The 27,317-nt window shown below is 53.2% G+C and overlaps 1 protein-coding gene across 2 annotated transcripts in view; it reads right to left on the bottom strand.

Moving 5' to 3' along the window:
• COL27A1 (collagen type XXVII alpha 1 chain) overlaps window positions 1-27,317 on the bottom strand; it is a 1,990,256-nt gene that overhangs the window by 477,116 nt on the left and 1,485,823 nt on the right. For both annotated transcript variants that reach the window (XM_069609095.1, XM_069609096.1), the window contains exons 38-40: window positions 7,112-7,165; window positions 6,898-7,005; window positions 2,919-2,972 (exon numbers count right to left, since the gene is read on the bottom strand). In XM_069609095.1, coding sequence (XP_069465196.1) covers window positions 2,919-2,972; window positions 6,898-7,005; window positions 7,112-7,165 — 216 coding nt within the window. The remainder of the gene's footprint in view (window positions 1-2,918; window positions 2,973-6,897; window positions 7,006-7,111; window positions 7,166-27,317) is intronic.

Here is a 27,317-nt window from a genome sequence, read left to right as displayed (position 1 = left end):
CATAGCCTAGATGCACCACATTATGCAGCACATTCAATCCACTACCATAGCCTAGATGCACATTATGCAGTGCACTCAATCCACTACCATGAGCCTAGATGCACATTATGCAGTGCACTCAATCCACTACTATAGCTTAGAATCACATTATGCAGTGCACTCAATCCACTGCCATAGCTCAGATGCACATTATGCAATGCACTCAAGACACTACCACGAGCCTAGATGCACATTATGCAATGCACTCAATCCGCTACCATAGCTTAGATACACACTATGCAGTGCACTCAATCCACTACCATAGCCTAGATGCACATTATGCAGTGCACTCATCCACTACCATGAACCTAGATGCCATTATGCAATGCACTTAATCCACTACCATAGCTTAGATGCACATTAAGCAGTGTACTCAATCCACTACCATAGCTTAGATGCACATTATACAGTGCACTCAATCCACTGCCATAGCCTAGATGCAAATTATGCAGTGCACTCAATCCACTACCATAGCTTAGTTGCACACTATACAATGCTAGATGCACATTATGCAATGTACTCAATCCACTACCATACCTTAGATGCACATTATACAGTGCACTCAACCCACTACCATAGCCTAGATGCCATTATACAATGCACTCAATTCACTACCATAGTTTAGATGCACATTATGCATTGCACTCAATCCACAACCATAGTTTATATACACATTATGCAGTGCATTCAATCTACTACCATGGTTTAGATGCACATTATACAGCACACTTAATCCACTACCATAGCCTAGATGCCATTATGCAATGCACTCAATCCACTACCATAGTTTAGATGCACATTATGCATTGCACTCAATCCACTGCCATAGCCTAGATGCCATTATGCAATGCACTCAATCCACTACTATAGCCGAGATGCACATTATGCATTGCACTCAATCCACTACCATAGCTTAGATGCACATTATACAGTGCACTCAATCCACTACTATAGCCTAGATGCACATTATGCAGTGCACTCAATCCACTACCATAGCCTAGATGCACATTATGCAGTGCACTGAATCTACTACCATGAGCATAGATACACATTATGCAGTGCACTCAATTCACTACCATAGCTTAGATGCACATTATGCAGTGCACTCAATCCACTACCATAGTTTACATGCACATTATACAGTGCACTCAATCCACTACCATGAGCCTAAATGCACATTATGCAGTGCATGCAAATCCACTACAATAGCTTAGATGCACATTATGCAGTGCACTCAATCCACTACCATCAGCCTAGATGCACATTATGCAATGCACTCAATACACTACCATAGCTTAGATGCACATTAAGCAGTGCACTCAATCCACTACCAAAGCTTAGATGCACATTATGCAGTGCACTCAATCCATTACCATAGCTTAGATGCTCATTATACAGTTCACTCAATTCACTACCATGAGCCTAGATGCACATTATGCAGTGCACTCAAATCCACTACCATAGCTTAGATGCACATTACGCAGTGCACTCAAATGCACTACCATAGCGTAGATGCACGTTATGCAATGCACTCAATCCACTACCATAGCTTAGATGCACATTATACAGTGCACTCAATCCACTACCATGAGGCTATATGCACATTATGCAGTGCATTCAATCCACTACCATAGTTTAGAAGCACATTATAGCATGCACTCAATCCACTAGCATGAGTCTATAAGCACATTATGGAGTGCACTCAACCCACTACCATAGCTTAGATGCACATTATACAGTGCACTCAATCCACTACCATGAACCTAGATGCCATTATGCAATGCTACCATAGCCCAGATGCACATTATGCAGTGCACTCAATCCACTACCATATTTTAGATGCACATTATAGAGTGCACTCAATCCACTACCATGAGCCTATATGCACATTATGCAGTACATTCAATCCACTACCATAGCTTAGATGCACATTATAGCATGCACTCAATCCTCTACCATAGTCTATATGTACATTATGCAGTGCGCTCAATCCATTACCATAGTTTAGATGCACATTATACAGTGAACTCAATCCACTACCATAGCTGAGATGCACATTATACAGTACCCCAATCCACAACCATGAGCCTATATGCACATTATGCAGTGCACCAAATCCACTACCATAGCTTAGATGCACATTATGCAGTGCACTCAATCCACTACCAGCCTAGATGCACATTATGCAGTGCACTCAATCCACTACCATGATCCTATATGCATATTATGCAGTGCATTCAATATACTACCATAGCTTATATGCACATTATAGCGTGCACTCAATCACTACCATGGGCCTATATGCACATTATGCAGTGCACTCAATCCACTACCATGAACTTAGATTTAATGGAACTTGGAAGGAGACTTTTATTTGCACAGAGACCATGTTTGGGTTGCATAGAGCACTATATCCTCCTCAAACATCATCAACGGGAGCACTGAGGCCTGAACCACAGGCGCACCAACACCTCCACTGCACTATGTACATGGGCATCAGCCCATAACCCTGGCACAGCTTGGACAGGCCCAGTCACATTCCAGATGTTCTTCTCACCTCAATCAGTGGGGCTCAAGGTGTCAAGCTCGGAAGGACACGTGCTCCACCAACTGAGCAGTCTCAGTGGCTGGGGCAGGTCAGCTGACGCTGGGCTCACCCACTGGCAGAAGGACCCGAACATGATTGGCAGGCGATCATTTTAGTATAAGCGCAGGACACACAGTAGGAGGAGGTCACAGCAAATGTCCAGGGGGAATGAGCCCGTCTAGTGGAGGGGGCGCCCCAATACACATAAGGAAACACGGCCATCACACGTGGCCCCCAACAGGCTCGGGAAATAAGCAGCCAGAACATACAAGAAGCACAGATTGGAAATTACCTGATAGCCCGGCATTCCACGTTCCCCCTGAGCGCCCATCCTTCCGGGAGACCCCTGGTGGAGAGTCAGAACAGCATCAATTAAAATGAATGGAGGCTCCTGTTCAGGCATGTTTACATGCATCGGCAGGCATGTGTTCAAGCATGTTTGCTTGCATGGATGAGTGAGGCACACGTTCCAGGAACTTTTACATGCATCTATGAGGCTCATGTTCAGGTATGTTTACATGTGTGGGTGAGGCACGTGTTCAGGCGTCTTTACATGCATGTGCAAGGCTTGTGTTCAGGTGTTTTTTTATACCTATGTGTAAGGCATGCATTCAGGTGGGCAGCTTTACATGCATGTGCTTTGCTCAGTTTCAGGCTTCTTTACATGCATGTGTGAGGCACGTGTTCAGGTCTCTATACATGCATGTGTGAGGCTCGTGTTTGGGCATATTTACATGCATGTGCGAGGAATATGTTTAGGTGTGTTTACATGCATGTGCAAGGCTTGTGTTCAGGTGTTTTTTATACCTATGTGTGAGACATGCATTCAGGTGGGCAGCTTTACATGCATGTGTTTTGCTCAGTTTCAGGCTTCTTTACATGTAAGTGTGAGGCAAATGTTCAGGTGTGTTTAAATGCATTTTTCGAGGCAGATGTTCCAGCATGCTCACGTGTATGTGTGAAGCACTTGTTCAGGTGTGTTTACATGTATGTGTGGGCTCGGGTTTAGGCATGTTTACATGCATGTGTGAGGAACATGTGTAGGTGTGTTTACATGCATGTGCTAGGCTTGTGTTCAGGTATGTTTACATGTATGTGTGAGGCATGCATTCAGGCAGACATATTTACATGCATGTGCGATGCTTATGTTCAGGTATGTTTACATATGTGTGCAAAGCAGGTGATCAGTCTTCTTTACATGCATGTGTGTGGCTCGCGTTCAGGTGTGTTTACATGCATGTGTGAGGTAGCCCTGTGCCATGTTCAAGCCTTTGGTGTTCCATCTTCCTCGGTATTCATTCTCCTGCCACCCACCGGTGTGACCTTCTCCTTGATCCTTCACTTCCTATAAATCCATCCCTTTCTCGTCACCCATGCCTTCCCCCTCACCCATCCCTTCTTCCTCACCCGTCCCTTCTTCCTCACCCATCCCTTCCTCCGCACCCATTCCCTTCCTCCTCACCTATCCATTCCTCGTCACCCATCCGTTCCTCGTCACCCATCCGGTCCTCCTCATCCATCCCTTCCTCCTCACCCGTCCCTTCCTCCGCACCCGTCCCTTCCTCCTCACCCGTCCCTTCCTCCGCACCCATCCCTTCCTCCTCAATCCCTTCCTCCTCACCCATCCCTTCCTCATCACCCATCCCTTCCTCCTCACTCCTCACTTCCTCCTCACCCATCACTTCCTCCTCACCCATCCCATCCCTTCCTCCTCTCCCATCCCATCCCTTCCTCCTCTCTCATCACTTCCTTCTCACCCATCCCTTCCTCCTCACCCATCCGTTCCTCCTCACCCATCCGTTCCTCCTCACCCATCCGTTCCTCCTCACCCATCCGTTCCTCTTCACCCATCCCTTCCTCCTCACCCATCCCTTCCTCCTCACCCATCCCTTCCTCCTCACCCATCCCTTCCTCCTCACCCATCCCTTCCTCCTCACTCATCCCTTCCTCCTCCCCGTCCTGCCTCCTCACCCATCCCTTCCTCCTCCCCCATCCCTTCCTCCTTACCCATCCCTTCCTCCTCACCCATCCCTTCCTCCTCACCCATCCGTTCCTCCTCACCCATCCGTTCCTCTTCGCCCATCCCTTCCTCTTCGCCCATCCCTTCCTCCTCGCCCATCCCTTCCTCCTCGCCCATCCGTTCCTCATCATCCCTTCCTCCTCGCCCACCCCTTCCTCCTCGCCCATCCCTTCCTCCTCGCCCATCCCTTCCTCCTCGCCCATCCCTTCCTCCTCGCCCATCCCTTCCTCCTCACCCATCCCTTCCTCCTCCCCCATCCCTTCCTCCTTACCCATCCCTTCCTCCTCACCCATCCTTTCCTCCTCACCCATCCCTTCCTCCTCACTCATCCCTTCCTCCTCCCCATCCTTCCTCCTCACCCATCCCTTCCTCATCACCCATCCCTTCCTCCTCACTCCTCACTTCCTCCTCACCCATCCCTTCCTCCTCACCCATCACTTCCTCCTCACCCATCCCATCCCTTCCTCCTCTCCCATCCCATCCCTTCCTCCTCACCCATCCGTTCCTCCTCACCCATTCGTTCCTCTTCACCCATCCCTTCCTCCTCGCCCATCCGTTCCTCATCATCCCTTCCTCCTCGCCCACCCCTTCCTCCTCGCCCATCCCTTCCTCCTCGCCCATCCCTTCCTCCTCGCCCATCCCTTCCTCCTCGCCCATCCCTTCCTCCTCACCCATCACTTCCTCCTCACCCATCACTTCCTCCTCACCCATCCCTTCCTCCTGCAGCCCTCACCTGGCGAGACAGCGGCCCTCACCTGGCGAGACAGCGGCCCTCACCTGGTGAGACAGTGGCCCTCACCTGGCGAGACAGTGGCACCGGCCTTCACCTGGCGAGACAGCGGCACTCGCCTGGCGAGACAGTGGCCCTCACCTGGTGAGACAGCGGCCCTCACCTAGCGAGACAGCGGCCCGGCACTCACCTGGCGAGACAGCGGCACTCACCTGGTGAGACAGTGGCGCTCACCTGGCGAGAAAGAGGCCCGCACCTGGCGAGAAAGCGGCCCTCACCTGGCGAGACAGTGGCCCTCACTTGGTGAGACAGCGGCGCTCACCTGGCGAGACAGTGGCCCTCACTTGGTGAGACAGCAGCCCTCACCTGGCGAGACAGTGGCACCGGCCCTCACCTGGCGAGACAGCGTTGCTCACCTGGTGAGACAGTGGCCCTCACCTGGTGAGCAGCGGCCCCCACCTGGCGAGACAGCGGCCCGGCGCTCACCTGGCGAGACAGTGGTGCTGCTCACCTGGTGAGACAGCGGCGCTCACCTGGCGAGACAGTGGCACCGGCCCTCACCTGGCGAGACAGCTGTGCTCACCTGGCGAGACAGTGGCCCTCACCTGGTGAGCAGCGGCCCTCACCTGGCGAGACAGTGGCCCGGCACTCACCTGGCGAGACAGCGGTGCTCACCTGGTGAGACAGCAGCGCTCACCTGGCGAGACAGTGGCCCTCACCTGGCGAGACAGTGGCCCTCACCTGGCGAGACAGTGGCCCTCACCTGGTGAGCAGCGGCCCTCACCTGGCGAGACAGCGGTGCTCACCTGGTGAGACAGCGGCGCTCACCTGGCGAGACAGTGGCCCTCACCTGGCGAGACAGCGGCCCTCACCTGGCGAGACAGCGGCCCTCCTGCATGCTCTCTCATCTCCTGTACTCATGCTTGGCTTCTTGCTTCTTCTCTCTCACTCGCTCTCTCCCTGATACTCTCATATCCCATCTCTCCTCTTTCTCTTCTCCTCCTCCTCCCTTGTTTTCTTCTTTCTTCCCTCCCATTTCTGCTTTTGCATTCTCTGACTACTCCATTACTTTTCCCCTCCTCCTTCCCTTTTTCGCTTCTCTATGTTTCTTTGTCCGGTGGCTTTTGAAGGGTTCTAACACCGCTGAGCCCGAGCTATGCAACTGCATAAAGTTTGGACCGGGGCTCGCATGCATTTTCTTTCATTTATTTTCCCCGTTCAAAACTAATGTTGAAATGAAATCATGTTTGCTGGTGGCCCGCTGCGTCCAAAGGCTTCTCCTAAATATTCCAGTCTATTGATCCACTGCAGGGGTGGTGTTACATGTGCCTGTGGCCAAAGGTCGAGCCCGTTCAGACCTCATATGTACTTAATAATGTAGGCCAGAACAGTTTTACCATGGTGCCTTTAGACCACACCCATCAATTAGACCACGCCCATCAAGTCTTAGGCTACGCCCCCAAATGAGGGACCCCCTCAGTTTCTTACCCCACTTAAAGCACTGCCAAGCTTCATGCTCACCGATGGTCCGAGGGTTCCCCTGGATCCTTTGGGTCCTTGGTTCCCAGTTGGTCCTATGTCCCCCGGAAGGCCTGTCTCTCCAAGATGCCCGATGAAGCCTTTGCTCCCCTACAAAGAAAGAAGACAGTAATTGAGAGTGGGGGCCACTCCCATGAAGCATTGCAGAGCAGGAGCCTGGGGCAGGGTGCAGAAGGGGAGTCTTGGGGAGTCTTACCTTCAGCCCTGCAAGGCCACGTCCACCTTGTTTTCCAGGTTTCCCTTCTGGCCCCTGAGAGACAAAAGCAAGAATTAAATGTGAACAAAGGGGACCATTCACAGGGTGATCCTTTGAAAAGCACCCCGTACACCCCATGTGGCCTGTAACTGGGATGTGGGCAACCTATTTCCTCTGTGGTACGGGGGCGCGGGGCACATGGTGACATGCACATAAGGTACATTGGGGGGACCTTTATGGGCTGAAGTGCATAAAATACATGGGGAGTCGTAATTAATTCATCTGTCATTACAGCTTTACACCAGAGACCAGTCTCTAAGCGCAGGACCAGGATTTGAATCTGTGTTGCTCAGCGTTGTATTGTTTCCAAGACAGTCACATTGCCAAATGGGCCCCAGTGATTGGTGCAGGCCAAGCCTACCTTAACAAACCAATCCTGGGTCCCCACTAACAATATTCTGTTATGCATGAGGTCAGGACCAGAGTTCTCTGCAACCAGACAGACACGGGGTGATGACATATACCTAAGTCCCACCCATCTTCCTGTCTGTTGTAGATCAAAGTGTCTCTCTGGTTACCTGAGCCCTCTGTGACTCTTGATTAAAGTGCAGGTGTCCCTTGAAGTATGTGGTGTGAGCAGACTTCTTGTCTCCCCCAAATCACATAATTCTTCTCTCTGAAAGGGGCCTGCTCTACAGGGACACCTGTGATAACTGCTGGACACAGACAGGCCATTCACTGCTTTTCATACAGAGAGGTGGGAACTATCTTCAAGTTGACACATTGTATAACAAAGGGGCGCTAACCGCCTTTCCTGATGTCTTTCTGGCAACCAAGCAACTTCAGGGTTGATTCAATTATCTCAATAATATGCACTGCCTCCAGCCGGATTAGACAAAGGGAAAGCGGATCCATTAAGCCTTTGATATTTAAATTAGGCTGCTCATGGCTGGAGGAAGGTGTGCCTTCCCCCTTCTTGGAATGCTTAGATATACATGTGGCTGTCACATTCCAGCTGCATATGAGAGGGGAAGACAGCGCCTGTAAGCTGTGTCTTCCTGGAGTACACTTGACTATGCGTTTTGTGCGTGAAGCAGATGAAATGGGTGCGGAATGGCCGCACGCATTTCTCAGAGGCTGATCTCCCATCATTCATTTTACTTTATTAAAGAAATCTAAAAGCCCAGGCGAGCGCACTCTCATCATGCAGATGCTTGAATTCCTCACAGACAGCAAACGACTTTAGATGTATTACGGAGAGATATTTAAATACTAGAGAAAGAGGGGCGTAAATCCCTCACCCCCACTCGGAGCTCAGAGCGGACATGAAGGTTGGGTTTCACATTCTATAAAGTGCGGAACGAAGACACGGACACTGCATCTAGGCTATAGAACAAGTCTTGCGGCCCGGCGACCCCACCTCCCCCCTGACTGCAGATCCTTTTGCTTAAGTATAATGTATTACTGCCCTGTTTATGCATATTCCTAGTAACCAATTGCTGAAGAGCGCTCCGCTGCGTCTCGAATCTCGGTCCACACTCAATAAATGTCCATAATAAATAAAATAACTACATTAAAAAGCCCTTTAACTGTAATTAAACATTCTAGTGGCTAGAAAACCAGATACGCTAGAAATTCAAAAGAAGATAATTCCAAACTCTGGAGCTTGGATCGGGGATCTTTTTTCCCTGCTAGACCGGCAGTGTGCAGGACTCCCCAAGGCCACTGGGGCGCAGCTTGCCAGTGATATTCATGCAGACACTAAACTATAAGAAAAAATTGAGATGAGGCGTGCACTCTGGTTCCCAGTCAGATTTACCAGAATCCTTAGAGACTTTAATGAGAATTAACCAGACACACCTGAAAAGGAAAAGGAAAACAGCCTCCCTGATGATTGATAGAGTCAAGAAAATGTTTGGAGGAGAAGACCAACTGTTGCTTTAGCAGGTAAATCTGACTGGGAACCAAAAGTGCGTGCCTCATCTCCATTTTGTAGACACTAAACTATCAAGCAGCGAACAGCAAGAACTGTCCGCTCTGGACAGGAGGACAGATGGAAACCCTCTGCTTTAGAGCAAAAGGCCAGCTAAAGGCCAGCTAAAGGCTAGCCAAAGGACGGCTAATGGCCATCTAAAGGCTAGCTAAAGGACAGCTAAAGCCTAGCTAAAGGCCAGCTAAAGGCTAGCCAAAGGATGGCTAAAGGCCAGCTAAAGGCTAGTCAAAGGATGGCTAATGGCCAGCTAAAGGCTAGCTAAAGGCCAGCTAAAAGTCTAGCCAAAGAATGGCTAATGGCCAGGTAAAGGCCAGCTAAAGGCCAGCTAAAGCCTAGCTAAAGGCCAGCTAAAGGCTAGCCAAAGGATGGCTAATGGCCATCTAAAGGCTAGCTAAAGGACAGCTAAAGCCTAGCTAAAGGCCAGCTAAAGGCTAGCCAAAGGATGGCTAAAGGCCAGCTAAAGCCTAGCTAAAGGCCAGCTAAAGGCTGGTCAAAGGATGGCTAAAGGACAGCTAAAGCCTAGCTAAAGGCCAGCTAAAGGCTAGCCAAAGGATGGCTAAAGGCCAGCTAAAGCCTAGCTAAAGGCCAGCTAAAGGCTGGTCAAAGGATGGCTAATGGCCAGCTAAAGGCTAGCTAAAGGCCAGCTAAAAGTCTAGCCAAAGAATGGCTAATGGCCAGCTAAAGGCCAGCTAAAGGCCAGCTAAAGGCTAGCTAAAACTTAGCCAAAGGATGGCTAATGGCCAGCTTAAAGCCAGCTAAAGGCCATGAGACACATGCAAGTGACAATGTGGTCCATGCAATGTGATGAGGCAATATATGTACGAATGCATGGGGTCCATGCAGGAGTACAATGATACATATGTAAGTGACCAATGCACATGCAAGCTGAGGAAGCATTTCATAAAGAATGGATGGGGCGTAGGCAAAGGGCAATGCTAAACGTAGACGGGGATGAGCCATTGCATGTACGAATGTCAGAGCAATGCAGTACATGCAAGTGAGCAATGCGGCCCATGCAAGTTCCTGAGGCAATGCATGTAAGAATGCACGGGGCCCATGCAGGGATGCAATGTCACACATGAACGTGAGCGATGCAGCCCATGCAAGGTGATGAGGCAATACATGTAAGAATGCATGGGGCCCATGCAGGGATGCAATGCAACACGTGCAAGTGAATAAGGAAATGCATGCAGGAATGGATGTCAGAGATGCATGCAGGAATGGATGTCAGAGCAATGCAGCACATGCAAGTGAATAAGGAAATGCATGCAGGAATGGATGTCAGAGCAATGCAGCACGTGCAAGTGAATAAGGAAATGCATGCAGGAATGGATGTCAGAGCAATGCAGCACGTGCAAGTGAATAAGAAAATGCATGCAGGAATGGATGTCAGAGCAATGCAACACGTGCAAGTGAATAAGGAAATGCATGCAGGAATGGATGTCAGAGCAATGCAGCACATGCAAGTGAATAAGGAAATGCATGCAGGAATGGATGTCAGAGTAATGCAGCACATGCACGTGAATAAGGAAATGCATGCAGGAATGGATGTCAGAGCAATGCAGCACATGCAAGGGACAATGGGCCTCATTACGACCCTGGCGGTAAGGGGTTTACGCCAGCGTTAGCTGCGCCGACCCCTTACCGCCAATTACGAGGTCCCTTAGCGCCATGGAGGTTTTAACACCCGCTTTTAGCGGGTGTTAAAATCCATGGCGCTAAGGGACCATGGAGTTAATTACGCCACCGTAATTTACGGTGGCGTAATTAACGCCTTCCCCACTCCCATTATGCCCTATGGGGCAAAAATGGGAATGGGGAAGGGTAAATGGGGATTGGGGACTTACCGCCCCGCCAAGGTCGGAATGGGGCGGTAAGTCCGCCAACCACCATGGCGTAAACGTAGTTTACGCCATGGTGGTAAAGTCACGGCCCAGGCGGTAACTTACCGCCTGGGTCGTAATGAGGCCCAATGTGGTCCATATGATTAAATAATGTGATGCATGTTAGAGGGTGATGCAGCCATGCAGGGGGTGATGTGACCAGACATGAAGAGCTGTTTTAATGTCATTGCTCAATAAGTCAAGCACGATCAGCTGCTGGAGAGATGAATGATGATTGTGCTAGAGCAGGCACACCTGTGGCCTCCTAGTGCTCGCTAGGGGCAGCTCAAGTTACCCAAGGGGGTCACGATGGGGCTGCTAGACCTCCTCACCCAAAAGGAAGTCTTTCTGGTCTCTGGCGGTTTGGAGTAGGAAGAAAGCAGTTTTTTGACACTCTCTATCCCAGAGGAGGAGCTACCTGCATATAGACTCGGAGTCGTTCGAAGAGTCTTTCTGGTCTTTGGTGGTCTTTGGTGGTCTTCGGCGGGTGAGGAGGCAATGAGAATTCCATCGCTGTGAGGGTAAGAGACGCCAAGAGTCCTCAATTTCAATATCCTCATATCCTCCAAGCACGAGTTGTCCTGCGCTACCATCGCGACTACACAACAAACAAAGCAAGCTCCCCTGTGTGTAAATCATTGCTGTGCCTAGTGCTTAGGCTGCATCTGCCTCCAGCCGGGGGGCTGCTGGCCAGTATGTTTACCTCCATCTCTTGCTTTTGAAGCCCTTAATTGGGCCTGCTGTGTGTTTAGCTCCGATACGCGCTTGGGTGACTGCTGGGTCAGATCTACTGTCCTCCCCTTTGACCCCTACACATCCTTTAAGTACAGAGAGATACCTGTCACGCAGGCACGCACGCACGCACGCTGTGAGAAGCTGCCCACGTCCTGCTTGGCGCCATTGGTGCTTTGCACGTGCAGTCTCTGGCGGGCAGAGGCTCTCTCTGGATCATAGTCCCTCTCCATCTCAGACAGTTTGGTGAGACCTATCCCAGGCCGCGATCATATAAGCACACGTCATCACCTGTCGTAACGGAAAGGGCGAGTGACACTCCTCTCCAAGAGATGCACGCACCCTCATTGTGTGTAGACTACTCCATCACCAGCACCCTCATTGTGTGTAGACTACTCCATCACCAGCACCCTCATTGTGTGCAGACTACTCCATCACCAGCACCCTCATTGTGTGCAGACTACTCCATCACCAGCACCCTCATTGTGTGTAGACTACTCCATCACCAGCACCCTCATTGTGTGCAGACTACTCCATCACCAGCACCCTCATTGTGTGTAGACTACTCCATCACCAGCACCCTCATTGTGTGCAGACTACTCCATCACCAGCACCCTCATTGTGTGCAGACTACTCCATCACCAGCACCCTCATTGTGTGCAGACTACTCCATCACCAGCACCCTCATTGTGTGTAGACTACTCCATCACCATAGTTACTATGTGCAGGTTACGGCGCACACTAATGAGCTGGAAACTTCAGGAGATATGCAAATCTAGCAAAGCATCACATTCAGATCAGCTCCTCCTCTCTCTGCAGCAGCCAATCAGAGCTTAGCAAACCCTCTTCCTCCAACTGAACACATTGTCACTCTTAATGGACATAACAGCGAACCCCACATCCGAGAAATGTCTCCCACTCCCAGACAACTGATTCAAGGAATTGCAGCTGAGAATTTAGAATATACCAAAAGGAAATGCCCAGCCTAGCTGGGGAAGACGCCTGCCCAGGGGTCTTGGCATATCAAATAATTCACCATGTGAAATTGGACCATCACAACAATGCCCGGTCATTGACAACATGAAAACAAATTCCCCCAAACAAATGGAAGAATCTCTATATTAATGGACAGAGACCCTCGCGAGCGCTTGATGTATAATGACCGAAATTGGAAGAATAGCTTCAATACTGAAAGCACCACAGAACACTCAGTCTGCACCCCTGAGCAGGAGTACACCCCCCTGAGCAGGAGTACACCCCCCTGAGCGGGAGCACACACCCCTGAGCGGGAGCACACACCCCGGAGCAGGAGTACACCCCCCTGAGCAGGAGCACACACCCCTGAGCGGGAGCATACACCCCTGAGCGGGAGCTCACATACCTGAGCGAGCGGGAACACACACCCCTCAGCGGGAGCTCACATACCTGAGTGGAAGCACACACCCCTGAGTGGGAGCACACATCCCTGAGTGGGACCACACACCCCTAAGAAGGAGCACACACCCCTGCGGGGGAGCACACACCCCCGAGCAGGAGCACACACCCCTGAGCAGGAGCACACACCCCTGAGCGGGAGTACACACCCCTGAGCGGGAGCACACACCCCTGAGCGGGAGCACACTCCCCTGAGCAGGAGTACACCCCCCTGAGCAGGAGCACACACCCCTGAGCGGGAGTACACACCCCTGAGCGGGAGCACACACCCCTGAGCGGGAGCACACTCCCCTGAGCGGGAGCACACACCCCTGAGCGGGAGCACACATCCCTGAGTGGCAGCACACACCCCTGAGCGGGAGCACACACCCCTGAGCGGGAGCACACACCCCTGAGCGGGAGCACACTCCCCTGAGCGGGAGCACACACCCCTGAGTGGGAGCACACTCCCCTGAGCGGGAGCACACATCCCTGAGTGGCAGCACACACCCCTGAGCGGGAGCACACACCCCTGAGCGGGAGCACACATCCCTGAGTGGCAGCACACACCCCTGAGCGGGAGTACACACCCCTGAGCGGGAGCACACACCCCTGAGCAGGAGCACACTCCCCTGAGCGGGAGCACACACCCCTGAGTGGGAGCACACTCCCCTGAGCGGGAGCACACATCCCTGAGTGGCAGCACACACCCCTGAGCGGGAGCACACACCCCTCAGCGGGAGCTCACATCCCTGAGCGGGAGCACACACCCCTGAGCGGGAACACACACCCCTGAGCGGGAGGACACACCCCTGAGCGCTGAGCGGGAGCACACACCCCTGAGCGGGAGCACACACCCCTTTGGGAGCACACACCCCTGAGCGGGAGTACACACCCCTGAGCGGGAGTACACACCCCTGAGCAGGAGCACACACCCCTGAGCGGGAGTACACACCCAGGAGCGGGAGTACACACCCCTGAGTGGGAGAACACACCCCTGAGCGGCAGTACACACCCCTGAGCGGGAGCACACACCCCTGAGCGGGAGCACACTCCCCTGAGCGGGAGCACACACCCCTGAGCGGGAGCACACACCCCTGAGCGGGAGGACACACCCCTGAGCGCTGAGCTGGAGCACACACCCCTGAGCGGGAGCACACACCCCTTCGGGAGCACACACCCCTGAGCGGGAGCACACACCCCTGAACAGGAGTACACCCCCTGAGCAGGAGCACACACCCCTGAGCGGGAGTACACACCCCTGAGCAGCAGTACACACCCCTGAGCGGGAGCACACACCCCTGAGCGGGAGCACACTCTCCTGAGCGGGAGCACACATCCCTGAGTGGCAGCACACACCCCTGAGCGGGAGTACACTCTCCTGAGCGGGAGCACACATCCCTGAGTGGCAGCACACACCCCTGAGCGGGAGTACACACCCCTGAGCGGGAGCACACACCCCTCAGCGGGAGCTCACATACCCTGAGTGGGAGCACACACCCCTGAGCGGGAGCTCACATACCCTGAGCGGGAGCACACACCCCTGAGTGGGAGCACACATCCCTGAGTGGGAGGACACACCCCTGAGCGGGAGCACACACCCCTGAGCGGCAGTACACACCCCTGAGCAGGAGCACACACCCCTGAGCGGGAGCACACTCCCCTGAGCAGGAGCACACATCCCTGAGCGGGAGCACACACCCCTGAGCGGGAGCACACACCCCTGAGCGGGAGGACACACCCCTGAGCGCTGAGCGGGAGCACACACCCCTGAGCGGGAGCACACACCCCTTCGGGAGCACACACCCCTGAGCGGGAGCACACACCCCTGAGCAGGAGTACACCCCCTGAGCAGGAGCACACACCCCTGAGCGGGAGTACACACCCCTGAGCAGCAGTACACACCCCTGAGCGGGAGCACACACCCCTGAGCGGGAGCACACTCCCCTGAGCGGGAGCACACATCCCTGAGTGGCAGCACACACCCCTGAGCGGGAGTACACTCTCCTGAGCGGGAGCACACATCCCTGAGTGGCAGCACACACCCCTGAGCGGGAGTACACACCCCTGAGCGGGAGCACACACCCCTCAGCGGGAGCTCACATACCCTGAGTGGGAGCACACACCCCTGAGCGGGAGCTCACATACCCTGAGCGGGAGCACACACCCCTGAGTGGGAGCACACATCCCTGAGCGGGAGGACACACCCCTGAGCGGGAGCACACACCCCTGAGCGGGAGGACACACCCCTGAGCGGGAGCACACATCCCTGAGCGGGAGGACACATCCCTGAGCGGGAGCACACACCCCTGAGCGGGAGCACACACCCCTGAGCGGGAGCACACTCCCCTGAGCGGGAGCACACATCCCTGAGCAGGAGCACACACCCCTGAGCGGGAGCACACACCCCTGAGCAGGAGCACACTCCCCTGAGCGGGAGCACACATCCCTGAGCGGGAGCACACACCCCTGAGCAGGAGCACACACCCCTGAGCGGGAGTACACACCCCTGAGCGGGAGCACACATCCCTGAGCGGGAGCACACACCCCTGAGCAGGAGCACACACATCCCTGAGCGGGAGGACACACCCCTGAGCGGGAGTACACACCCCTGAGCGGGAGCAAACACCCCTGAGCAGGAGCACACACCCAGGAGCGGGAGTACACACCCCTGAGTGGCAGCACCCACCCCTGAGCGGGAGTATACTCCCCTGAGCGGGAGCACACATCCCTGAGTGGCAGCACACTCCCCTGAGCGGGAGTACACTCCCCTGAGCGGGAGCACACATCCCTGAGTGGCAGCACACACCCCTGAGCGGGAGTACACTCCCCTGAGCGGGAGCACACATCCCTGAGTGGCAGCACACACCCCTGAGCGGGAGTACACACCCCTGAGCGGGAGCACACACCCCTCAGCGGGAGCTCACATACCCTGAGTGGGAGCACACACCCCTGAGCGGGAGCTCACATACCCTGAGTGGGAGTACACACCCCTGAGCGGGAGGACACATCCCTGAGCGGGAGGACACACCCCTGAGCGGGAGCACACACCCCTGGGTGGGAGCACACATCCCTGAGCGGGAGGACACATCCCTGAGCGGGAGCACACACCCCTGAGCGGGAGTACACACCCCTGAGCAGCAGTACACACCCCTGAGCGGGAGCACACACCCCTGAGCGGGAGCACACTCTCCTGAGCGGGAGCACACATCCCTGAGTGGCAGCACACACCCCTGAGCGGGAGTACACTCTCCTGAGCGGGAGCACACATCCCTGAGTGGCAGCACACACCCCTGAGCGGGAGTACACACCCCTGAGCGGGAGCACACACCCCTCAGCGGGAGCTCACATACCCTGAGTGGGAGCACACACCCCTGAGCGGGAGCTCACATACCCTGAGCGGGAGCACACACCCCTGAGTGGGAGCACACATCCCTGAGTGGGAGGACACACCCCTGAGCGGGAGCACACACCCCTGAGCGGCAGTACACACCCCTGAGCAGGAGCACACACCCCTGAGCGGGAGCACACTCCCCTGAGCAGGAGCACACATCCCTGAGCGGGAGCACACACCCCTGAGCGGGAGCACACACCCCTGAGCGGGAGGACACACCCCTGAGCGCTGAGCGGGAGCACACACCCCTGAGCGGGAGCACACACCCCTTCGGGAGCACACACCCCTGAGCGGGAGCACACACCCCTGAGCAGGAGTACACCCCCTGAGCAGGAGCACACACCCCTGAGCGGGAGTACACACCCCTGAGCAGCAGTACACACCCCTGAGCGGGAGCACACACCCCTGAGCGGGAGCACACTCCCCTGAGCGGGAGCACACATCCCTGAGTGGCAGCACACACCCCTGAGCGGGAGTACACTCTCCTGAGCGGGAGCACACATCCCTGAGTGGCAGCACACACCCCTGAGCGGGAGTACACACCCCTGAGCGGGAGCAAACACCCCTGAGCAGGAGCACACACCCAGGAGCGGGAGTACACACCCCTGAGTGGCAGCACCCACCCCTGAGCGGGAGTATACTCCCCTGAGCGGGAGCACACATCCCTGAGTGGCAGCACACTCCCCTGAGCGGGAGTACACTCCCCTGAGCGGGAGCACACATCCCTGAGTGGCAGCACACACCCCTGAGCGGGAGTACACTCCCCTGAGCGGGAGCACACATCCCTGAGTGGCAGCACACACCCCTGAGCGGGAGTACACACCCCTGAGCGGGAGCACACACCCCTCAGCGGGAGCTCACATACCCTGAGTGGGAGCACACACCCCTGAGCGGGAGCTCACATACCCTGAGTGGGAGTACACACCCCTGAGCGGGAGGACACATCCCTGAGCGGGAGGACACACCCCTGAGCGGGAGCACACACCCCTGGGTGGGAGCACACATCCCTGAGCGGGAGGACACATCCCTGAGCGGGAGCACACACCCCTGAGCGGGAGTACACACCCCTGAGCAGCAGTACACACCCCTGAGCGGGAGCACACACCCCTGAGCGGGAGCACACTCTCCTGAGCGGGAGCACACATCCCTGAGTGGCAGCACACACCCCTGAGCGGGAGTACACTCTCCTGAGCGGGAGCACACATCCCTGAGTGGCAGCACACACCCCTGAGCGGGAGTACACACCCCTGAGCGGGAGCACACACCCCTCAGCGGGAGCTCACATACCCTGAGTGGGACCACACACCCCTGAGCGGGAGCTCACATACCCTGAGCGGGAGCACACACCCCTGAGTGGGAGCACACATCCCTGAGTGGGAGGACACACCCCTGAGCGGGAGCACACACCCCTGAGCGGCAGTACACACCCCTGAGCAGGAGCACACACCCCTGAGCGGGAGCACACTCCCCTGAGCAGGAGCACACATCCCTGAGCGGGAGCACACACCCCTGAGCGGGAGCACACACCCCTGAGCGGGAGGACACACCCCTGAGCGCTGAGCGGGAGCACACACCCCTGAGCGGGAGCACACACCCCTTCGGGAGCACACACCCCTGAGCGGGAGCACACACCCCTGAGCAGGAGTACACCCCCTGAGCAGGAGCACACACCCCTGAGCGGGAGTACACACCCCTGAGCAGCAGTACACACCCCTGAGCGGGAGCACACACCCCTGAGCGGGAGCACACTCCCCTGAGCGGGAGCACACATCCCTGAGTGGCAGCACACACCCCTGAGCGGGAGTACACTCTCCTGAGCGGGAGCACACATCCCTGAGTGGCAGCACACACCCCTGAGCGGGAGTACACACCCCTGAGCGGGAGCACACACCCCTCAGCGGGAGCTCACATACCCTGAGTGGGAGCACACACCCCTGAGCGGGAGCTCACATACCCTGAGCGGGAGCACACACCCCTGAGTGGGAGCACACATCCCTGAGCGGGAGGACACACCCCTGAGCGGGAGCACACACCCCTGAGCGGGAGGACACACCCCTGAGCGGGAGCACACATCCCTGAGCGGGAGGACACATCCCTGAGCGGGAGCACACACCCCTGAGCGGGAGCACACACCCCTGAGCGGGAGCACACTCCCCTGAGCGGGAGCACACATCCCTGAGCAGGAGCACACACCCCTGAGCGGGAGCACACACCCCTGAGCAGGAGCACACTCCCCTGAGCGGGAGCACACATCCCTGAGCGGGAGCACACACCCCTGAGCAGGAGCACACACCCCTGAGCGGGAGTACACACCCCTGAGCGGGAGCACACATCCCTGAGCGGGAGCACACACCCCTGAGCAGGAGCACACACATCCCTGAGCGGGAGGACACACCCCTGAGCGGGAGCACACACCCCTGAGCGGGAGGACACACCCCTGAGCGGGAGTACACACCCCTGAGCGGGAGCAAACACCCCTGAGCAGGAGCACACACCCAGGAGCGGGAGTACACACCCCTGAGTGGCAGCACCCACCCCTGAGCGGGAGTATACTCCCCTGAGCGGGAGCACACATCCCTGAGTGGCAGCACACTCCCCTGAGCGGGAGTACACTCCCCTGAGCGGGAGCACACATCCCTGAGTGGCAGCACACACCCCTGAGCGGGAGTACACTCCCCTGAGCGGGAGCACACATCCCTGAGTGGCAGCACACACCCCTGAGCGGGAGTACACACCCCTGAGCGGGAGCACACACCCCTCAGCGGGAGCTCACATACCCTGAGTGGGAGCACACACCCCTGAGCGGGAGCTCACATACCCTGAGTGGGAGCACACACCCCTGAGCGGGAGCACACATCCCTGAGCGGGAGGACACACCCCTGAGCGGGAGCACACACCCCTGGGTGGGAGCACACATCCCTGAGCGGGAGGACACATCCCTGAGCGGGAGCACACACCCCTGAGCGGGAGCACACACCCCTGAGCAGGAGCACACTCCCCTGAGCAGGCGCACACACCCCTGAGCGGGTGCACACACCCCTGAGCGGGAGGACACACCCCTGAGCAGGAGCACACATCCCTGAGCAGGAGCACACATCCTTGAGCGGGAGGACACACCCCTGAGCGGGAGCACACACCCCTGAGCAGGAGCACACTCCCCTGAGCGGGAGCACACATCCCTGAGCGGCAGCACACACCCCTGAGCGGGAGCACACACCCCTGAGCAGGAGCACACACCCCTGAGCGGGAGCACACAACCCTGAGCGGGAGCACACACCCCTGAGCGGGAGCACACATCCCTGAGCGGGAGCACACACACCTGAGCGGGAGCACACACCCCTCAGCGGGAGCTCACACCTCTGAGCAGGAGCACACACCCCTGAGCAGGAGCACACACCCCTCAGCGGGAGCTCACACCCCTGAGCAGGAGCACACACCCCTGAGCGGGAGCTCACACCCCTGAGCGGGAGGACACACCCCTGAGCAGGAGCACACATCCTTCAGCGGGAGCACACACCCCTGAGCGGGAGCACACACCCCTGCGCAGGAGCACACATCCCTGAGCGGGAGCACACACCCCTGAGCGGGAGCACACATCCCTGAGCAGGAGCACACATCCCTGAGCGGGAGGACACACCCCTGAGCGGGAGCACACACCCCTGAGCGGGAGCACACTCCCCTGAGCGGGAGCACACATCCCTGAGCGGCAGCACACACCCCTGAGCGGGAGTACACACCCCTGAGCAGGAGCACACACCCCTGAGCGGGAGCACACAACCCTGAGCAGGAGCACACACCCCTGAGCAGGAGCACACATCCCTGAGCGGGAGCACACACCCCTGAGCAGGAGCACATATTTGAGAGACTCTAGCACTCCCTGAGGATAAATCATAGCAGAGAAATCACATGATTCTACCTTCCGGCACTGACCTTTGAACTCAGTTCCCGTGTTTGACTCTTTGAGAAAAGAGGTCAACACGTATTCGGGAATCCTATGGATGGGCTGCAGTGAGTCTTCCTTGCTAGGCCTGAGTACGGCAATAACTACTCAATAAAAAATGCCATCGATGCTCTGCAAAGAACGGGTAAAGAAAATACATCAATTCTGCAGGAAGTAAGAGTAGATCTTCATTCTTAAAAAGAGCACAGAGAGTATATGTGGAAAGGTCTCTAGCCCGCACTAGCCGACCTGTGACCAAGAATAAAAGACTTGTGTGTGAGCGCGATACGCGATGACACCCCGCTATCCTCACCAGCGCTGAAGGAGTTAATGAGGGCAGCCCAAATAGCGCCGATCCAGAACCAGAGCAAATAAGCCAGCAAAAGGCGGATGCAATTACCAACAGCAACAGGCAGTCACCTCAAGATCCTGTTCCCACAACTGATGGTGTAATTAATAACACAAAGGCAGCCAACAATAAGAAAACAGAACGCAAAGAAAGAACAGGAAGAAAAGGCCATAAATGTATCGCAATGATCAAAAAGGAGAAAAAGGGCAACCAAAAAAATCAACAGAATATAGCAGAAGACTCCGACGATACCACACATTTCAGAGATAACATAAAACCAAGAAAGAATGGGAAGAAAACAAGTAAAAGGAACATCTTTAAAGCCTTGAACAAGTTCACGGAATCTGACAAGAGAAAGTAAAGAAAAACAAAATCACAGTCACGGCAACAAATGCAGCAAAAATGCAGCAAACATGCAAAGTGCAACTCAAGACGACTCCACAAAACATATCCATGTCCTTCCTACTTCCGTAGAGCCAGAAAGATCGAAAACAAGAGCCGGCACTGGCTGCCAGCCAGAAGAGGTCATGATAGAGCCCAAAGCTCCAATGGAACCTCCGCGCTTGGCCCCAATCTTCTGCAAGAAAAACCAAAGATAGGTAAAGGTTTCAGAGGAAAACAAAATGTCTCAAACAAACCCTTCTCAAGTTCTACCAGAATTGCCCGACCAAATGAAACAACCCCAGACTCAACCATCACACCAAAAGGAAGCTACAATGATGCAGACATCACTTAGAATAAGCCATTGGCTGCACCAACCTTATGGTTAAGACGACTAAATCCAAGAGCAGGACACGGGGCACTTAATGGCAGTGACCTTTTGTCATACGCCAAACAAGTCCCAGACCATGACTTGTTTTTAATAAAAGACATAGAACGCATTCCTTTTCCTCATGAACAATGTACATCCAGTGTGGAGCTTATCCTGAAAACCAAGGAAGGAATGAACGCCTTCCTGCCATGCACTGAAGACCTCGGTACTTAGGTAGGGAAGCACCCAACAGCTTCCCATCGGTCGGCGGTATCTCACAAATCTACCAATAGACAAGAAATGGCACCCATGACTGGCCGGAATCCAGCTCCTTCCCAGCCCAAAACATGACATTCATCAAATAGAACCTTAAGAAACATCAGTAGTGATAACTCGTGCCAAGAAACATCTAGAACATGGACCTTCCTTCCAGAAATCCTACCAGAAGTGCTACGAAGGCTGAATGTTACCGAGGAATTACTCCAGGGAAGAACGGAACGGCACATGTTCAGCTGGAACTCAAGAGGCCCTGCACCCTGTAAAGATGATGAAACCAGTAAGGGTTTCTTACAAGATCACGACCTCATTCTTCTCCAAGACACATGGCTGATGCAGAATATACACAAGGATGGATTCTCCATAGAAAGCCAACTCGCCACATGTCTGAATGCTGGAAGACCATCAGGACTACTGATAGCACCATCAAGTGTTGGAGGTCCGACATTCAAGGCGCTAGCACCATCAAGTGTTGGAGGTCTGACATTCAAGGCGCTAGAAACATCAAGTGTTGGAGGTCCTACATTCAAGGCGCTAGCACCATCAAGTGTTGGAGGTCTGACATTCAAGGCGCTAGAAACATCAAGTGTTGGAGGTCCGACATTCAAGACGCTAGCAACATCAAGTGTTTGAGGTCCGACATTCAAGGCGCTTGTTTGAGGTCCGACATTCAAGGCGTTAGCAAGATCCAGTGTTTGAGGTCCGACAAGTCCCCTTGCTGTAAGATGTACTATCAATTGGGGTGAATAATCAAGAGGGCTGATCTTGATTAGTGTCTTCTGGAATCCAGCGACTAAAAGCATTTTGACTTTGATCGAGGCTCTCTCCACTATCCTAACTGATATACACATTTTATTTGGTGAGGAGGTGACTTTAATGCCTATTGTCTGGGTGCTGCCAGACAGAGACCAGAATCTAGAGTTCATTGCTGCAGCAGGGATGTCCTAGAGTTCATTGCTGCAGCAGGGATGTCCTAGAGTTCATTGCTTCAGCAGGGATGTCCTAGAGTTCATTGCTGCAGCAGGGATGTCCTAGAGGTTCATTGCTGCAGCAGGGATGTCCTAGAGTTCATTGCTGCAGCAGGGATGTCCTAGAGGTTCATTGCTGCAGCAGGGATGTCCTAGAGTTCATTGCTGCAGCAGGGATGTCCCAGAGTTCATTGCTGCAGCAGGGATGTCCCAGAGTTCATTGTTGCAGCAGGGATGTCCTAGAGTTCATTGCTGCAGCAGGGATGTCCCAGAGTTCATTGCTGCAGCCGGGATGTCCCAGAGTTCATTGCTGCAGCAGGGATGTCCTAGAGGTTCATTGCTGCAGCCGGGATGTCCCAGAGTTCATTGCTGCAGCAGGGATGTCCTAGAGTTCATTGCTGCAGCAGGGATGTCCTAGAGTTCATTGCTGCAGCAGGGATGTCCTAGAGTTCATTGCTGCAGCAGGGATGTCCCAGAGTTCATTGCTGCAGCCGGGATGTCCTAGAGTTCATTGCTGCAGCAGGGATGTCCCAGAGTTCATTGCTGCAGCAGGGATGTCCTAGAGTTCATTGCTGCAGCAGGGATGTCCTAGAGTTCATTGCTGCAGCAGGGATGTCCTAGAGTTCATTGCTGCAGCAGGGATGTCCCAGAGTTCATTGCTGCAGCCGGGATGTCCTAGAGTTCATTGCTGCAGCAGGGATGTCCCAGAGTTCATTGCTGCAGCAGGGATGTCCTAGAGGGTCTATTTACTGATTGGAACTTGACAAATCTTAATGGTAAGGTGTGCACTGATCTGACGCCCGCTGTCTCATGGAAAAGCCGGATCCATAATTGATGATGTCATAGTTTCCCAGGAGCTGCTTCACCGCTGCACACAGTTTAGAGGGGTTCAGATGAAACATAGGGACCATCTTCCGCTCCATGCCTGCCTCTCCCTCAACTGCTCATGCACTAAAAATCATTGCTGCAACGAGGCAATCCTGCAGTGAGCTTTCCCAAGCAAGGGAAAAACCTAAACTCTAAATTAGGTGAAATAGTAAACACTGGTCTTGCCTTCGACACGCAGAATCGATGCGCCCCTGGCAGTTATGTTGAATTTCTATGGGGTCTAGAGCCCCCTCAAGCAAATAACACCTAAATGGCAAGTCCCATTTGCACAGTTTAGATTCACTAACTTATATGATGAACTAAACAAAAATCTGCGTGCTCCCCAACATGAGGGCATAGACTAAAACATAAAAAGAAAAAAAGAAAGTGCTTCGCAATAAGTACCATCATTAGGCCTGTACACATAGAATAACCCATAACATCAAAGACGGCCAAACCATGCTCCAAGCCTTACTACCAACACAAACCAGGAATTGTTGGTTGTTAATTAATAGCCAAACCATGACTCAGAATATGCTGCTAACAACCAGAATCACAAGTGATGTGTGGGTGGAATGCTTTACAGAGACTTATATCCTGCCAAGCCAAAACCTAGCAGCTTGTAAGAAAGGAATCAAAGGGTCTCTTACATCTAACTAACGACATCCTGAAAGCAGACTCAACAGCCTGGTCTAGGATCTTGCATGGTCTCTTATAATGTCCATCGAAGAAATAGAGCGTCTTATCGTCAAATCATCTAGATCTAGAGCCTCTGGCCCTAATGGCCTAACTAACGACATCCTGAAAGCAGACTCAACAGCCTGGTCTAGGATCTTGCATGGTCTCTTATAATGTCCATCGAAGAAATAGAGAGTCTTATCGTCAAATCATCTAGATCTAGAGCCTCTGGCCCTAATGGCCTAACTAACGACATCCTGAAAGCAGACTCAACAGCCTGGTCTAGGATCTTGCATGGTCTCTTATAATGTCCATCGAAGAAATAGAGAGTCTTATCGTCAAATCATCTAGATCTAGAGCCTCTGGCCCTAATGGCCTAACTAACGACATCCTGAAAGCAGACTCAACAGCCTGGTCTAGGATCTTGCATGGTCTCTTATAATGTCCATCGAAGAAATAGAGCGTCTTATCGTCAAATCATCTAGATCTAGAGACTCTGGCCCTAATGGCCTAACTAACGACATCCTGAAAGCAGACTCAACAGCCTGGTCTAGGATCTTGCATGGTCTCTTTGAAAATATCCGACACAATTCAACTATACCTGATTCGTGGCAACGTGCCATCATCATTCCTATTCCTAAAAAAGGTGACAGAATGGACCCCATAAACAATCGTGCCATAGCCCCACCAGAATGCGATAGTATCGTCTTCGCAGGTCTAGTGATAAAAGATCTTGAAATCAATCCTCACCAAGCAACAAACTGGCTTTCGAAAAGGTCTCTCCAGCGCACTTAATGGCTTAATTCATTATACCATCAAAGACCAAAGCATACACCACAAATCCAAGCCTGCACATATGGCACTCATAGATCGAACTAAAGCTTTTGACTTAGTCAATAGGGCCAAACTATGGGCAAAATTACAGATGTGGGGAATTCCTGAAGGATTACTTGCCTTTCTAGTAGCTCTCCATCAACACACCTTCATTCGGGTCAGATTACATCTAAGCGGAGACTTATCTCCTGATACTCCTACTGCCAATGGAGTGAGACACTTTTCAATGTAACCCTTGCAGATCTGCCAGCTTCCTGCTTACACACACACTCCGCTGATTGGTCACACTCCTATCGGGCTCCAACAGCCAATAAAAGCACCAGAGCCATACGCTGGCATAAATGAACTAGTAATGAACCCGAGCAAATGAATATAGTGATCCAAGTACACCAAGTACTGTTTACTGTCTGGGAAGCTGGGAAGCCGCCTTTTGAACTACGCTTCTGTCAACTGCCTCAGCGCTCCCCAATGAACGTGGAATCTGTTCCTTGCTCTGTGCCGTGCTGCTGATCGTCCACAAGGTGGACGTCTTTAACAGCAACACCGATTTGCCTGGAGGACTGAAATAGAAAAAGGTGACTGAATCGAGTTCGTAGAACGAGCTGTGCACACCTCATAACTTATACTGTCACTTTATATTAGATCCTTGCTCAAACACAATCCAATTTTGATTCTTTTTTTGTTTCTTTCTTTTTTTTTTTTTTTTTCTTGTTTTCTCTTTCGCTGTTTCGTTTTCACCTACTGTTCATGCTAAAGGCGCCAATCACGCTGACTCCTCCTCCTGGAGTGCTCGCCTCGTTTTGGTGCTATAAAAACATAGGCTCCAGCGCACCCGCGCTGCGCACCAAGTACACCAAGTACTGTTTACTGTTCACGGTGCGCGGCGTGGGGCGTGGAGCGCACAAAGGAATTATCTCAACTAGTAGCAGCACGGCAAACGGTATTCTGGTGTATTGATCCTAAGCTTTTCTATGCTGTGAACATTTTCGAGAGCATTGTTTCATTACAGCTACATCATAAATTGCTTGAAAGGTGGATGGGTGGGAGTTGTCCGCAGTAAATTGTGAATTCTAGACTTTGCCTGGTAAAGTGTCGGTGGTACTATATTATCGTACACGCTCATTGTTGTCTTAGAGTTGCAACATGGTTAAAAAGTTGAGAAATGGGAAAAGGTGCTTAAATGGGTCTCCCTCTACATTAAGTGAGGGAAATGTTTCAGATGAAGAAGATGCGCATGAAATGTTAAATCAGACAAAAAGAAAGGGTAAATGTGTCAATAAAAGTGCTAGCGAACTTGTCGATCCTACAGTAGCCCCAAGGAAGATAGAATCTGTAATCACCATGAGTAATATGAAGACTGTATCAGAAAACAACAAATTAGATACCCTAGCCCAAATCCACAGGGAGGCAAAGGTGGATGTTATTTATCCTTTGAACCATATAATCAACGTACCAATCACCGATAGCTCACTGTTGGGGGCGGTGGCCGAGGGATGTAGTACATCTATAATAGACACTTCATTGGTTGCACCAGTAGTTCTTGCTGAACTACATAGTAGAACTCGATTATCAAATGGGCCATCGACACCAGCAGCGTGCTCTCGTGGGTTTAGAGAACAAGTTCACTTTCATACTGCAATCGCAGACAATTTAAATCAGCTAGCAGAAACAAGGCTGAACGATATTGGTTGGGTAGCAAAAGGGAAAATACAAAATGCGAGCTCACCTACGAATGAGGCGAATGGAAACCCAACAGACATAACTTACTCACATTCTCCGGTCATTGGCCCGGACATCTTTATCCCTAAAGTGACCTCTGAAGTATCTCGCCAACCAAATTCCTCACTTCCTCTATTTCCTTTGGAAGACACATTAGTGGATCTTAATCAACAAGAACTACAGAATTTTCCAGTTTTGGCAAGAATTCTGAACTTGTTGGACAAAGGGCATGAATTTACACATGGTGCAATCGGTGCCCTGAGTCTAGCCACTTCAGAAATCAACGCCAAACTGAGTAGAATAGAGGGATTTTTTATGGCACAAGAAAAATGCCACTCCTTCTGGGCTAATCAAGTGCTTAAGGAAAAAACAAAACAAGAGAATATGCTGGTGGAACCAAAGCCCGAGG

The sequence above is a fragment of the Ambystoma mexicanum genome, chromosome 8 (genome assembly GCF_040938575.1).
Source record: "Ambystoma mexicanum isolate Mex_15411 chromosome 8, UKY_AmexF1_1, whole genome shotgun sequence".
Lineage (NCBI taxonomy): Eukaryota > Metazoa > Chordata > Amphibia > Caudata > Ambystomatidae > Ambystoma > Ambystoma mexicanum.
Note: the sequence above shows the minus strand (reverse complement) of the source record. Positions and strands in the feature narration are given on the sequence as shown.